Here is a 16,924-nt window from a genome sequence, read left to right on the forward strand (position 1 = left end):
TACAGATTGAATGCTGTGAAGAGTAAAGACCTAGAGCTCGTGCTGGCCGCAGTGGCCACTGGGGGGTGAACCAACAGAAAAGGAAGACCTTTCTCTCTGTCTCTCTCTCTCACTGTTCACTCTGCCTATCAAAAAAAAAAAAAGACCTTGAGCAGGAAGTCCACTTCAGAACTAGGGGAGGAGACTCATAGAAGCACGTTGACTCCTCAAACATGCACGGCAAGAAAGTCACTAAGTCAGCAATGGCCCTTGGGTCTCCTTCATGGGAAATTCTCTGAGGGACAGAAAAGGTCAGAGGCACTGTTAGCGTGTCTGTCCTCTCTGAGCTACTTCTGGTCTCTACTTTCTCCTACATAGACCTCTCCACCACTGAGACCTCAGGGTCAGAGTGGTGGAAAGCAGAAAGGCACACAGAAGGACATAAAACAGAAAGATGCATCACTCACCTTCTTGTCACCTTCTTCTCATATCTTCTGCCTAGCGGCACCAGAACCATCCTCAAGGTGTCCTTTCTGCCATTGTCCTGCACAGAGACATAGCTCTGCCACTGCAGATGTAATATCGCTGACCTGAAGTCTCCTCCTCCTTTTGCATGGAGAGACTCAGGTCAATTATTAATCTCAGTGTTCAACTTGCTCTGAGAGTCTTCCAGATAAACACCATAATTTTTAATTATGATTTTGCCCAGGAATAATCATTAAACATGGAAAAAGGAATACAAGGAGCTCTCTCTCTCGACATAATAACAGGTATCATCTTGAAAGTTATTTTTTCCTGAGCTTCAAGGTCTCAGGGATTTGATATAGAGGCTTTCCCAAGAGCCCCTCCATGATTCAAATCCTTTAGGATAGGCAGAGTTTGGAAGTTATTTACACACTACTGGGGATGCTTTTACCCTGGTGTCTGGAAGCAATGTTCAGCTCATAGGTTCACTTTCAGGGATAGTACATTCTCCTGGGCAGAAATGGCAGGCAGAAAATTTCCACTTCTCTATTTTTATTTTTTCAGAGTGATTTTTAAAAATGTTTTGGATAAGATCATTAACATAAAACTAAAGGGACTTACAATATTTCACACACAAAACAATACTGGTACATACACACCCTTCAACCCAAGTGTAATTTTATATTGTGTCATATGTACTTGGGAAGACAATAGATGATAACCCAAGTACCTGGGCTGCTGCTACTTGTGTGGTAGACAAGGATGGAGTTACTGGCTTTGGTCTGACCCAGAAGAGCTACTGTAGCCTATTGGGGAATGAGCGAGAGATGGAAGATCTCTCCCTCTCCTTTCCCTCCCCCTATTTGTGTCTCTTGCTCTGCCCTTCAAATAATTAAAGGCAGACCCTGGGAGGTATCTGTGATGGTTCAAGTAGATTCCTGCCACTCATGTGGAAGACCTAGGTTGAAATTCCAGCTTCTGGCATCAGCCTGGTGCAATCTCACCAGTTCTTCGGTTGTGTACACTTGGAAACTGAACAAGCTGTTCAGTTCAGAGTCAGTCTGTCTCGCTTTCTCTCTCTCTTTCTCTCTCTCTTCTCTCCAGCTTAAATAAATGAAAACATTAAAATAGATAAATGAAGTCTGAAGTATTTCTTTAGGAAATACTATATCAATAAAATAAAAAGGGTTAAGAAAATGATGCTATATAATATGTCCTCTGTATTATACAACAAACCTAAGCATAATGATTTATAAGATACTACAAATCAACACAGAGTGATTATAGGAGGGGGTCTTCAAAAAGTCCATGGCAATGCATATTATGAAAAAAATACATACTTGGGGGCTGGTGTCGTGGAGCAGCAGGTGAAGCCCTCACTGGCTACAATAGCATCCCACACCAGAATGCCAGTTAAGTCCTGGGTGCTCCACTTCTTCTTCTTTTTTTTAAGATTGTTTTATTTACTTTTAAAACAATACAGAGAGAATGAGAGAGAAATACCTTCTGGATTCATTCCCTAGAGGGCTGCAATGGCCAGGGCTGGACCAGGCCAAATCCAAGAGCCAGGAGCTTCATCTGAGTCTCCTACATGGGTGGCAGGGATGCAACACTTGGGGCATCTTTCACATATTCCTGGCTAATAGCAGGGAGCTAAATCGAAAGTGGAGTAGTGGAGACATGAACAGGTACTTGTAAGGGTTGCTGGCATTGCAGGTGGTAGTGGCTTTACCCATTACACAACAACTCCATTTCCTTGGCTGCTCCACTTATGATCCAGCTTCTTGCTAATGCACCTAGAAGCAGAAGATGGCACAAGTGCTTGGGTCCCTACCACCCATGTGAGAGACCAGAGTGGCATTCTGGACTCCTGGCTTTGGCCTGTCCCAGACTTGGCTGTTGCAATCTGTTGTGGGAATGAACCAGCTGATGGAAGACCTTTCTCTCTAGCCCTCTCTTGCTCTCTCTCCATCATTCTGCCTTATAAATAAATAAATGAATCTTTTTAGAAAATTATGCATGGATTTTGAAACTTTTTGAAGGAAAATAAGCTTGTCTTTTAATTTCATTTTCCAGGAACTTTTTAAAGTGCGCTCGTACATGTTTCCTCTTCCCTCACACATCGGTGTAAATGTAACATCTGTGTGGTGAAGAGAACCACCCTTCCTGCTGTGATCTTCATTTTCTGTATTCTCTTCAGGGTTGTCCTTGTGCTGCTGTGAGCCATTCCACTAGCAAGGCTGTTCCTGCTTATAGATTAGCTTATTGTTCCATTTGGTGGGGCTCTAATCAATGTTTCCTAACCTTATTTTGCCTGTTAATTTAGCTTACGTACACATCTAGAGGAACCTAATGTGGACACCTGCACGTACTATAAAGCACAGTTACTAATCACTGTGAAGACCTATAGAGAACACTGCCAGCATCCATCTCCTGTGTGCCCCTTCTCTATTGTGGCTCCACCCATCCTTCCTTTCCCTGCCCTGACTCTCTGCCATCACTTCCTGTCTGTTCTGTAAACCCCACCACCTGAGTGGCGCCTCATCACGAGCCAGGCCAGCCCTGATATGGATAAAAGAAATCTGGATAGGATATACTTGGCTTTGCACCAGTGCCATCACACCTAGAACTCGGTCACATGCCGCACCACACTGCAAGAAAGACTGGAAAAGTCTGTCCTAGAAGAAGACAGAAGAGCACCAGTTTCTGCCACATTGGGATATTTATATCAGTGCTTATCAAATGTCTCAGATGTGAGATTAAATAAAACATTGAATGTAAGAACTGACTACTAGCCCAGGACTTACTAAGCACCGCCCACAATGAGTAGTATAAACCACCTTAGCATTTTCATTATTACACAGACTGGTATAAATTCCTTAAATTCCTGTTTTTTTATTTTTATTTTTATTTTTATTTTTATTTTTATTTTTTGACAGGCAGAGTGGTCAGTGAGAGAGAGACAGAGAGAAAGGTCTTCCTCTTGCCATTGGTTCACCCTCCAATGGCCGCCATGGCTGGCGCGCTGCGGCCGGCACTTTGCACTGATCCGAAGCCAGGAGCCAGGTGCTTCTCCTGGTCTCCCATGGGGTGCAGGGCCCAAGGACTTGGGCCATCCTCCACTGCCTTCCCGGGCCACAGCAGAGAGCTGGCCTGGAAGAGGGACAACTGGGACAGAATCCGGCGCCCCGACCAGGACTAGAACCTGGTGTGCTGGCGCCGCAAGGTTGAGGATTAGCCTAGTGAGCTGTGGCACCGGCTCAACACAGACTGATATAAATTAAGAATATATCCACACACTCTAAATAAGACAACAAGGCTCTAAAATACAAATTAAGAAATGAATACTTTCTGTTGATTTTTATTTTAATTTTTGCTTTTATTTGTATTATTTATATTTTACTTGTATTCTAAAGCATTTTATTCACTATAACCAACATTACTGTCTCCATAATTTATAAAATAGATAAATTTTTGATAAGTAAGAAAGCCGTGATGAATTTTAATCCAAACACTAATTCCCAGTCTGAGCTCTATCATTAAGTTGTGATTTAAAACAAACCATGAATATCTCTGAGAATCATGCCCAGCATCTATGAAATAAGAACTAGGTCGCTACCCCCAGTGACCTCACAGTCCTTCTCTGAGGTGCTGGAATTCTAACACCCATACATGTTTCTGATGGATGTTAGAAGTGGGCCCACTCAACTCATGTCAACAAGAGACTTGAAACACCGCTGGGGACTCCACTAGCCTCCCCTCTACTAAGGAAGGTGGGAGGCTCTGCCTTGGATTATATAACAAAGCTCAGCATTAAACTCCTCACTTCCTCTGGTGCTCAGCTTAATTACCAGAGAAATGTCTCAATGCAAGAAAGAAAAATAAACTGTGCCATATTTATTTAAAAATCCCTTGTCAGTACCTCACAAGTTCGTTATGACTGCATAGTTAATTCTCAGAGTTATTTTGGCTTTCTACAACCTCTTGGAATTTATCTACATGTAGGTTGTATTTAAGCTATTTAAATTCATTTTCTTTTGAAATTCATTTTCAAAAAGGTGAAGCCAGGGAAATTAAAGAAGGTGTATTTTTCTGAAAACAAAGCAATCTCTTTTTGTATTTTGGGAAATTTCAAGTGAACTACTAGTGATCTGTTTGAATTCACACTTTTGGTCACGTTAAATAGTGATGAGATATATGAGGAGTGGATATATTTCGGCAGTGTGTGCAGAGGGTAGCAAATGACACATACAATTTTCCTTATTTAAATAGAATTTTATTCAATACAGAAAGTGGTTTTATCAAAGGAAGCAGCAGGTAAAGTAAAATCAAAAAGGAATCCCCAACCAAGTTATACTATTTTATATAAATAGAACAACTTGAATGAAAAGCCAAGCATGTTGATCTTGGAGCTATTGTGTGAACACTGAGAAGTCATTTCAAATCACAGGTTTTTAGTCACTGGGATAAATATCATAGGGATTTTGCAGTGCTGAAAATATAGAAATAATCAACATAAACAACCACTTATGCTAAATTTCACAATATATAAGCATTGGGTAGAGATTAGAAAAATTGTAAAACATGGCTGGAATTGTGGCACAATACATTAAGCTGCTACTCGCAAGGCTGGCATCCTATATAGGTTTTTCCTACAAAAAGAAAGCCGTGACACTGTTGTGATGACTTTTCAATAGCCTTTGAACAAATGTAGTGGAAGGTCATTATGAGAATCCAGGACAGGATACAAATTTCGATTGGATGTATTTAGACCATTTACTATGCATGAACCTCTTGTTTACTGGCTATTTATCCATTTGTCTTCTGGCTCATAGTCTCATTTTCTCCCCAAACCCTGTTACATCAAGTAAAAAATTCTGATATATTTCAATTTCATTTCTTTTTATTTTTTGAAAACTTTCACTTCTGTAATTCAAACAAAAATTTCCTAACTATCCTAGTTCAACAGGCCTCTACTTACATATACACAAAAAATTATTACTTAATATGATGCCCCACATGCTCTACTTAATAGGTAGCAGATAAAAATGAGAAAAAAAATCCACAATGTGAACACAGAATGTTGGTTACTAGAGAATTGGAGGTGTGGGGAAGGCAAAGAGGGCTTGTGTTACAAACTATGGGAAGTTGAGTGTGATTTAGAGATTGTGACAAATATATTAAAATAATACGTTAAGAGTAGAAAAAGCAGAGCACAGGTATATGGATGCTTTGCATAATTCTAAAATTTTGGGTATGTAGTTTTAAGCTACTATAAAATTAAAAAGTTAAAAAACACAGATTAATTATATTTAAAATGTGACTATAGTTTATTTTAAGGACTCAAGAAATACATTTTAATATCCAGTGTTATTTTACTTAACTTATTGAATTAAACTCTTGGTTTCTTACCTGTTTCTTCAAAACTAAAAACAATTATGAATAGTTCTAAAGCATATTCAAATTTTTGGTAAGTGAAAGTATCTTTAACATTATAGAATGCTTTCTTGAAATTATTCAAAGAAATGAATTCTCTGAAATATGTGAACCAAACAGTAGCAAAATACCTACGAATTTTAGGAGCAAATCAAATTTTCTTGTAGTTTTCCTTGCTTCCATCATACAAAAGATAATAAAAATTATTAAAATAAACAAACAATATAAATCTTTTAAATTATATATCATGCTCTTGGTTTATGGATTTTATTATATTATTATTAAAGGGAAATCATTTCTTCTACAATTATTAAACAACATCAGATTGTTTTCATGAGAAGAAATGAATAAAATGAAATAAAGTCCATTAAGTAAATTTACCCAACATCTGGGAACAAAGCAGAGTCATCTTCCAAAATAGCATTGTTTTCTAAAATTTCATATTTAGAGAAACATAGCTCATAAAATGAGGTGTACAGGAAATATAAGTATAGAACATTTGAAATTTTGATACTGATGTTTTTTCTTGCTGTTGTCTTTTAAAAACCTGTGTAAGTTGTTAGACTCTGAGCTTCAGAATCTTGTCCATAAAATAAATACATATTAAAGATCTAGTATGTGCACTTCAACTAAACAATAGTAAATGTAACAATTCTGCCAGAATTAGTTTAATGCATACTGTTTACAGTCGCAAAGTGCATTGTACTTAATAGTTCACTTAGAAAATACCTGTATTTGTGAATTACTGACTAAGTGTATTAAATATAGAAACTTACTCCTTCACATGGAAAACATGTTGTTAAACTTACACATCATTACAAGTGCTAATAAAAACTGTCTGCCCAGTGGAATAATTTCAACCTTTTGATCCTGTACTTTATACCTTGTCACAACTTTTTTAAAAAGATTTTATTTATTTATTTGAGAGGTAGACTTACAAACAATGAGAGGGAGAGATAGAGAGAGAGGTCTTCACTCCCCAACTGGCCACAACAGCCAGAGCTGTGCAAATTCGAAGCTAGGAGCCAGGAGCTTCTTCCAGGTCTCCCACGAAGGTGCAGGGACCCAAGCACTTGGGCCATCTTCTAAGTGCTTTCCCAAGCCACAGCAGAGAGCTGGATCAGAAGAGGAGCAGCAGGGACTAGAACTGGTGCCCATATGGGATAGATTAACATACTGCACCACAGCACCAAACACTTCTCACTTCTAAAGAAAAATAAATTTAATAATGACAATGACAATTAAATTTGAAAATAAACTGAATAATGACAATGAAAATCAAGAGTTAAAACTCTTACTTAATGATGATCATAAGCAGTTATAGGGTGAAAGAAGAAATTGTATGCATGGTGAGAAGGAAAAAGAAGGGAAAAAAACCTCTAGAGGATAAAACATTGAAACATCAAGAAAAGAGAATTTCCTTCAGAATGTTGGGAAAGCAATAGGAAAACAAAAGTTTCCCTAAAATTTGGTGATGAAATCCATACAGTCTCTTTCCCGTAACTATGTACTAAAAAGTATAGTGTTTCTAATTAAAATTTGATACTGCTCAGGGATTTTCTCAAGACAATTTTTTTTTTCATCTTTTTGCTTTGCTCTTCTCAGTTTATTCCTGATCATGACAACAAAATGATTTCTTTTTTTTTTTGCTTTCTTTTTTTTTAACTTTTATTTAATGCATATAATTTTCCAAAGTACGACTTATGGATTACAGTGGCTTCCCCCCCATACCGTCCCTCCCACCCACAACCCTCCCCTTTCCCACTCCCTCTCCCCTTCCATTCACATCAAGATTCATTTTCGATTATCTTAATATACAGAAGATCAGCTTAGTATACATTAAGTATGGATTTCAACAGTTTGCTCCCACACAGAAACATAAAGTGAAAAATAATAGATGATTTTTTTTAAATGATGATGAAATCAGAGCAGACCTATTGTCATGTTTAATCCCAGTGAGAGTCAAGTTGGGAATTGATAATTTCTTTTTTTTTTCTTTTTTTTTTTTTTTACAGAGGATCAGTTTAGTATGCATTAAGTAAGGATTTCAACAGTTTGCACCCCCATAGAAACACAAAGTGAAATATATTGTTTGAGTACTCGTTATAGCATTAAATCTCAATGTACAGCACATTAAGGATAGAGATCCTACATGAGGAGTAAGTGCACAGTGACTCCTGTTGTTGACTTTACCAATTGACACTCCTGTCTATGGCATCAGTAATCTCCCTATGCTCCAGTCATGAGTTTCCAAGGCTATGGAAGCCCTCTGAGTTCTCCGACTCTTATCTTGTTTAGACAAGGTCGTAGTCAAAGTGGAGGTTCTCTCCTCCCTTCAGAGAAAGGTACCTCCTTCTTTGATGACCTGTTCTTTCCACTGGGATCTCACTCGCAGAGATCTTTTGCCAGAGTGTCTTGGCTTTCCATGCCTGAAATACTCTCATGAGCTTTTCAGCCAGCTCCGAATGCCTTTAGGGCTGATTCTGAGGCCAGAGTGCTATTTAGGACATCTGCCATTCTATGAGTCTGCTGAGTATCTCACTTCCCATGTTGGATAGACAATTTTAACATCTTTGTTCCTTAAACTGTAGATTAAGGGATTCATCATTGGAACCACAATGGTGTAAAAAACAGAAGAGACTTTTCCCTCACTTGTTGACCCAGAAGACGATGGCTTGAGATACATGAATGCACAAGATCCAAAGAACAGAGAAACAGCAACTATGTGGGAACTGCAGGTGCTGAAGGCTTTGGACCTGCCCTCAGTGGAGCTGATTCGCAGGATGCTGGAGAGAATGAAACCATAAGAGATGAAGACCATGAGGCTGGGGACAGTGATGTCAATGCCTGCTACAATGAAGATCTCTACCTCATTGACATACGTGCTGGTGCAGGAGAGCTCAAGCAAAGGGAGAACATCGCAGAAGTAGTGGTCGATGGTGTTTGCATCACAGAAGCTCAGCCTGAGAATGCATCCAGTGTGGATCATGGCGTGAGAAAAGGCAGTCAAGTATGAACCCAGCATAAGGTTGAAACAGACTTTAGGGGACATGATTGTGTTGTATAGAAGTGGCTTGCAGATGGCCACGTATCGATCATAGGCCATGGATGTCAGCACATAGCATTCAGAAATGACAAAAAAACTAAAGAAGAAGAACTGTGTCATACATCCTATGTAAGATATACTATTCTTCTTCAATACGAAGCTCATGATCATTTTGGGTGTAATTACAGAGGAATAACAGAAGTCTATGAAAGACAAATTGAAGAGGAAAAAGTACATGGGAGTGTGCAGGTGTGAATTTAGCACAATTAAAATGATCAAGCCCAGATTTCCAAAAGAAGTGATCATATATGTGACTAGAAACAAGAAGAAAAGGGGCAGCTGGAGGTCTGGTTGGTCTGTTAACCCCATCAGGACGAATTCTGTCACAAAAGAGCCATTTGTGTGTGCCATTACTCTCTGAGTGAATCTGTGGACACAAGAAATAAGAATTACCTTAGAACACCCCTCTTTCAACAATATTTTCACATATTCCGTGAAGTTCAAAGTTTTGTCTCTAAGACTACCCAACAATAAGTCATAGCACTGCCTTTACTACGAAATATTGTCTACCTGTTATTCAAGCCCTACAAGCTATACAAAGCAAAAAGCCCTCCTATGAGAAAGTCAATGATTTCATATGCAAATATGATTGCTGAGAAGGTGCATGAAAAGGATAGAGGGCAGATCTGGACACAATGGTCCCTCTCCTCTCATTATTTTGTCATATGCTTGGAGATCCTTTCTTTCAAATAAAATCAGAAAAACAATTGGTGCAACCACTAATGCAGATTAGAATATTCTGGAGTGGACACCCTAAACAATTTCTAATGAAACTAAGGAAACTTTAGTCTATGAGTGACTGGTTACTGCCTATTATCAGAGAATGAGAATTATGAAAATAGAAGAGTGATAATTCTGACCATACAGAGGGAATCATCTTATTAAGAAGGTGCAACCCTTGTGGCCAACATGTGTTGAATATTCTCTGATCTCCTTTCAAATAGAATCTTCTGCAATAATCATGAGGCTAAGTATTTCATGAAATAAAAGGAAAATAGAGATCCTTGGATTCTACTTATAAAAATTCTGTGTTAATATCAAGGCACTAATAGAGAAATCTTGGATAACCATCCCTATATTTGAGATTCATCACAACCAAACTCATGTAAGGAAGGAAGAGGATGTTTGATCCAGAGGTCATTAGGAGGGAAAAACACATAGGGTTGATTAAAGATCACCAAGTTGTGGTTATGAAAGATGAATGATTTCTGGAGACATAATGAATAGCAATGTAACAATAGTTAATAATAACATATATAATACCATATATAATATGTAATATATATGGTATATAATATAAATAACAATAGTTAATAATACTGAATAATTATACATTATATTTTCTAAGACAATTCATTTGAAAATCAATTTTCTAAATACATGCACAAAAAACACAAAGGGTGTGCATAAGAAGGGATGGATATCATAATTAATTTGATCATTGTGATTTCAAAACATGATATTTTCTACCTCACATGTACATGTGTGCATATATATAAAATTTTGTTTCACTGACTTCCATAAAAGCATCAAATAAAAAGGAAAAAATGAATGTAAACAGAATCTTCATCTCACCTTCCACAGGCAAGAAATCCTCAGTGTTTCTTTACTGCTATTAAATCAGTGGTCCTGCTGAGGCCAGTGTAAAGCTCTGTGACTTTGCTACATTGGAAGCTAAATGTAGTATAAAATTATTTTTCACAGCCCTTAATAACATGTCAGAACTGCTGGCCAGAATTCATGATTATAATTTTTGGCATCTCAAGTACCAAGGGAAACTAAACAACATGTGTCATAAGGACATTTGCCACCTGATGAGGTACTAGGAGATTTAACATGTTTAATGATATGAGGCACTTGATTATAAGAGGGGTAAAGGATTGCTCATTCTCTTCCCAGAGCACACATTCTAGGTAACAAAAAGCAATAATGGGATGGTAGAATCTGACTTTATTTAAAGAGTGATTCAATATATTACTCAAGTTTTCACTTCACTCCAAAGAATATTTTTCTCCCACGGGAGAGCCAGAAATAAGTGTTCTCCATCATCTACAACTCTGTAGGGAAATGGATTGCCCCCCACCCCTTTTCAAACATATTTAATGGAAATTTCCTTTGGGTTCTGTCTATCTGCTTCTTTATTTCTTTATATGAAATTTTTCAAGATTTCATAGTATCTCTTTTAATGGGGTATTGTGATGTTAAGACAAAACATTAGGCCAGCGCCTCAGCTCACTTGGCTAATCCTCTGCCTGCAGCACTGGCACCCCGGATTCTGTCCCAGTTGCCCCTCTTCCAGTCCAGCTCTCTGCTGTGGCCCGGGAAGGCAGTGGAGGATGGCCCAAGTGCTTGGGCCCTGCACCTGCATGGGAGACCAGGAAGAAGCACCTGGCTCCTGGCTTTGGATTGGTGCAGTGCGCTGGCCGTAGCTGCTATTTGAGGTGTGAACCAATGGAAGGAAGACTTTGCTCTCTGTCTCTCTCTCTCTCACTGTCTAACTGTGCTTGTCAAAAAAAAAAAAAAAAGACAAAACATTAAATAAAAAATGGTTGGAATACTGCTGTCATTTGGTAAATATTCAACTGTCAGTTGTGAAGATCGATGGTTATAGACTTAGGATGGATATTATTTTCATGAAGTCATTTTCCATTGAAAATATCATAAGCCTAAAGTAAAGTACAATTGATGGAAGATATTTTGTTAAATAAACCAACACAGAAAGACAAGCACCGCGGTTTTCAATTCTATGTAAAAGTAAAAAGGTTAATCTCTAAGAAGATATTAAAAAAGAGATTATTCCAGAATATTAAGGATAGGAGGGATGGGTGACACGGAGGGATTTTTTAACAGGAACTGAAATACAGTCAGATAGAAGGAATAAGACTATATTCTACAGCACTGTAGGGTGATGACAAACTACTAATTTAAAATCCACTAGAATAGGAGATTTGAAGTTTCCAAACACTGAGAAATATTAAGAAAATGAAAATAAAAATTATACTCATTTTGCCCTTATGCAATGATATTCTGGATTGTCATATTGAACCCATGAATAGACACTCTATGTGCATTTAACAGGGAGATTTTAAAATATAAAAAAATGCATTGAATAAGCATAATCTACAAGCATCATAGCTTAGCATACCTTAAATAATCTCAGAACAATTACCTTAGTCTACAAGTTTTCATCCCAAGGAGTACCATCTAATATAACCCTACCCCCAAAATGAAATTTCAAAGAATGATTTATTTTCAATCCTACTGTTTTCATATGATTTAAGTCATAAAGTAATGACTTGAAATTCTAAAGCTAGGGATTTCTGTTTTGAATATCTTATTTTTCTGCTGTATCCTTCATAAAAATTACCATTAACTGTACTTTGGAAATTTATATTTACTAAATAAAAAAAGAAAAAAAAGAAAAAAATTATCATCAACATCTGGCTTTCTTTTAATTAATTTATTTCTCCCTAAATCATACAGCTTGCTGTAAATGACATACAAGTTTATGACATATGTTGATTCGGTCATTTTTATCACTTTGTTACTAAATACAATACAGAGTACAGTGTAGGCACTCTCAAACATTTCTGGAAATTGTGTTGTTCTTTAGCTAAAATTTTTCAGAATCATCTCCATATTTATCACATACTGAATATGGCTTCCAAAAACAAGGACTTCCATACCTTTCTCAACACCATCACACAAATACAGAATTAGTAAAGTTGTAAGAGTACTATACTGCTGAATTGTAGTGTGTCCTAACAGCTGTTCTAACATTTCCCCCCAAACACACTGCAGTTTAGTCCTAAACACCGCAGTTAGCACAGGCTGTGAAAAAAACAGCTGTGTCCCTAGGTCAAGAACATTCAGGAAAAGAGATACCAGCATGCTGACAGAACATGAGGTCCAAATTTTCAAAACCCCATCTCAAGAAGTTTATCTGGAAACTATACACATACAAGAGTACCTAAAATCTAACCTTGAAAATGGGCCTGTGAAACCTCTGTGGACAACAGAGTGGAGTGGTCATAGAAAGGGTAGGAAAATGATATTCCTCGATGATGTCAAGGCTTCCCCTCTGCTAAGCTAGCATAATGTCTCACAGAGAAGATTCTCTATAGCCAAAGTTCCTGCATTGCGGCATTCATTTCACCAGGATTCCAAGAAGTTTCCCTAGAAGCCCACTCTAGTCTAACCTTCTGTGGAGCCCAGTAGGTAATTACACAGCTGGGGCACCAGCAAACAGATAGAAACAAAGCAAGGATGTGAAGCCCACAGTGCCTAGTGCACAGATCTTGGTAACAGGTCTGTGTATCTTTGAGGAGGGGTGCCTGATCACAGGTATCACCTACCAGGGTAGCCCACCTGCAGAGCTGAGTGGCTCATTTCAGAAGTGCTGGCTAGATTCACCTGGCTTGAATTCTGAGGCTGTCAATTTTCAGCAGCCAGGGAGGGAGATGCTTGGCACCACCCATTCAACAAAGACTGGGAGCTAATTTTCTGTCACCAAATATTTAAATATCTCAGCATAACCTCAAAGTCCACCTGAAGGTCACATACAACAGTAAGAGGCAAACTTCAATTGAACATTTTTAGTCAGCCTAAAAGTTGGTCCTGTCCATAATGGGTAATGATCCTGCCTGACTCTTGGAACTTCTACTACAGTGCTGTCCACTCAAAGACTCTAAGAATGACACAGCTTGTCCAGTAAAGCAATTATTTCAGTACCATTTTTAGATGTACCAAGTGGTTGAATGAATTCTGCCAATGTTCTCACCAGACAACAGAACCCAGACAGCTTCCTCACTAAAATTCATCAAAGCTGCACCCTAGCTATCTAGAGAACTCAAATCAAGCATTTTTGGGATTGCTATCTGCCTTTAAACACAGAATCTCAGGTTATACTAGTAGTAATGTTATTTGCCTGACAAGAATGACTGTAAAGGCTGGAACTGGTGACTCTTACTCCAAATGTCATGCACTGATACATGCACATAGCTTTCAAAAGATTCAGAATATCCTGATATTTCTAAAAGGAACTGGCAAAGCTCAACATCAGACTCAAAAGAAATGTAGATCAATGAAAGTATTTAAGATTATTTTTCTTAAATATGTTGATCGGACTACAAAAATACACAGATAATTTTAATTGCAAATGGAATATATAAAAATGACAACTTTGATACATACAAATATTTTTGGTAAACAGAAAAAGAAATATCAGTGTTTAAGGAAACAATGATTGAATGGATAAATGCAATAATAAACTGTGTTAGTAGCCTTGTTCAAACTCAAAAAAGAATTAGAGAGCTTGAACAAAGAACATTTAAAATTCTTCTAAAGTAATGAAAGAAAAAGTAAAAGAAAATCTACAGTAATTATAGGACACAATCAAAAGACCCAATGTTCATACAATAGGCATTCTAGGAAAGAAGGAAAAAGGAAGTAGGAAAGTACATGTTGGGAAATAAGCACAGAGAACTTCGTTTACTTAGGCAAAGATAACAACATTCAGGTAGAGGAAGAGAAGGTGTCACCAAATTCAATCCAAAGAGGCGTTCACTAAGGCACACAGTGTTCAAAATTCCAGAAATCAAATAAAAATCATCTGAAGCAGCAATAAAAAAAGAAATACAGCCTAAACAAAGAGCATAAATAAAATTATTATCAGGTATATCAGCCAAAATTCTGAGATCATTTGGGTGGAAGGATGTGTTCAAAATACAAGAGTGGCGGCAATATCACAGTGGTTAAGAAGCTGCTTGCACTGCCATGTCCAGAACATTGTGACTAGTTTTGACTTTTGGTTCCACTTTTGGTTTCAGCTGCGTATCTAAAAATAATCAAAGGAGCCAAGAAATGACTTATGCTAAATTACCCCATACCTAAACATTGGAAGTAGATTTAAAAAATGATAAAATGTATATTGTGATGGTTATTTTTAAAATACTTAAATTGCCTTTGAAACATTACTTATAATTAGAAGATCAACCAATATGTGAATCATTTCATTGTCTCAAGATCTACCTGCTCTCTGGGTTTAACCTTTCCTTACTATTAAATATCCCTTATTTCTCAGTTTAGTTTATAGTCCTTCATCATAGCCACTGACATTTTATGATCTACATATTTTTAAGATTATCTTAAGTAGGAGCTATCACTTTCTCATCCTTCTAGCTTTCAAATTTCCTCTTTCTAACTTCTTCATACTCACTATTTTGCCTACAGAACTTGTTTTCATCTCATTTCCTGGGTTTTCACGAAAGTGGCACTGGAAATCAATGCACAATATCAGTGTGTGGATGCTGTAGATTACAAGTATTATCTTGTAGTCACTGTTCAGTAGTCTTTGTATAGTGCAGTGGAACGTGATTACAAGACTCCCAGGACAAAATGAAAATTGAAAATGAAATGCATTTAGATCACCATTGAACAATTCACATGGATGAATCTCTTATTTACTGGATATTTATCCATTTGAGTTCCGGCTGTTTCATTTTTTCCCAAAATCCTAGTACATCATTTGAACATTCTGAGATAGATAGACAGATAGATAGATATAGATAGAAATATATAGAGATGTATATGCATGTAAATATATATATATATATAATTCTTTTTTTCAGCTAAAGACTGGGATGGATGGGAGAAATGCAGAAAATTTGGATAAAAAATAGAGGAAGTTGATTGTGGTTTGTGGATTGAGACAAACATACAAATTTAAGATGTTAATAATAGGGGAAGTTGTATGTGGGATATATGGGAACATGTACATCTTTGCAATTTTTTACTCTGTAACTTTATAACTATACTGGAATAAAAACTGATTCAACAAATACAAATGAAGTATATTTACCATGGGGCAATCCTTTATTTCAATGACTCTCAAGAATGCAAAGCACATAAATCATTTAAATTAGATATGATGCTCATTGATGCCAGCTCTTGGTACTTCATGATATTTTAAATAAAGTAAAATAAAATGCTGCTCAAATAATTATGAAAAAACAATCAATTTTCTTAGCAAGAAGAAAAAAGACAATGAAAGAAAGACCTTTAGATAAATTCAAATATCTTCAATGAGAAAAAATACAATCATTTTCCATTGTAAACTGTTCTTCTCAAACTTCATATTTAATGAAATACAACATAAAATGAAGCATAAACAAAACATACTGTACGGGGCCAGCACTGTGGGGTAGCAAGTAAAGCACCCGCCAGCAGTGCTGGAATCCCATATGGATGAAGGTTCGAGTCCCAGCTGCTCCACTTCCAATCCAGCTCTTCGCTATGGCCTGGGAAAGCAGTAGAAGATGGCCCAAGCCCTTGGGCCCCTACACTCACATGGGAGACCTGGATGAAGCTCCTGGGTCCTGGCTTCGGATCAGCGCAGCTCTGACCATTATAGCAAATTGGGGAGTGAACCAGAGGATGGAAGACCTCTCTCTCTTCCTCTCTCTCTCTCTCTCTTCCTCTCCTTCTCTCTCTGTGTAGCTCTGACTTTCAAATAAATAAATCTTAAAAAAAAGATACTGTAAGTTAAAACCTTTGCTTTAAGAGGCTGTGTAAATGTTAAAGAGTCTGGGCTTCAGAATCTGGTACACAAAATAAATACAAAGTGGGAATCTAGTGGGTGCAGTTCAGCTATTCAATTTCAAATTTAACAATTCTGCCTGGAGTAGTTCAATGCATATGGGTTACACCTGCAGAGTTGGTTGTAATTGATAGTCTATACAGAAACATTTATATATGTGAATTTCTGAAGTTTGTAGAATCACGTTACTGCCCAGAGAGGGTGGAAAGAAAAGAGTAGACATATGTAATTCAACTTAACACAACATTGAAAGCAGTAATAAGAACTGTCCTGTGCAATGGAATAATATCAATCTCCTATTCCTTAACGTCCTCATTATACACAGAAGTATAGTGTTTTAA

The 16,924-nt window shown here is 37.3% G+C and overlaps 1 protein-coding gene across 1 annotated transcript; it reads right to left on the reverse strand.

Annotated features, from left to right (window-relative positions):
- Positions 1-7,412: 7,412 nt before the first annotated feature.
- On the reverse strand, positions 7,413-9,343 carry LOC100352890 (olfactory receptor 8B8-like). The gene is made up of 2 exons (XM_070062898.2): positions 8,450-9,343; positions 7,413-7,463 (listed from the first exon to the last, which is right to left on the reverse strand). Exons 1-2 carry the CDS (start codon positions 9,335-9,337, stop codon positions 7,413-7,415), a joined length of 939 nt encoding a protein of 312 aa, XP_069918999.2. The 5' UTR covers positions 9,338-9,343.
- Between the last annotated feature and the right edge of the window lie 7,581 nt (positions 9,344-16,924).

This window comes from Oryctolagus cuniculus, chromosome 1, assembly GCF_051225735.1.
Source record: "Oryctolagus cuniculus isolate XC-2025 breed Fujian yellow rabbit chromosome 1, ASM5122573v1, whole genome shotgun sequence".
In the NCBI taxonomy this organism is placed as follows: domain Eukaryota; kingdom Metazoa; phylum Chordata; class Mammalia; order Lagomorpha; family Leporidae; genus Oryctolagus; species Oryctolagus cuniculus.

Coding starts and splice junctions, on each gene's coding strand:
- LOC100352890 (XM_070062898.2), bottom strand. CDS start 9,337: ATGGCACACACAAATGGCTCTTTTGTGACAGAATTCGTCCTGATGGGG. Junction 7,464..8,449: donor ACAGTTTAAGGAACAAAGAT/GTTAAAATTGTC, acceptor CAAAGCAAAAAG/ATGAAAAAAAAAATTGTCTT.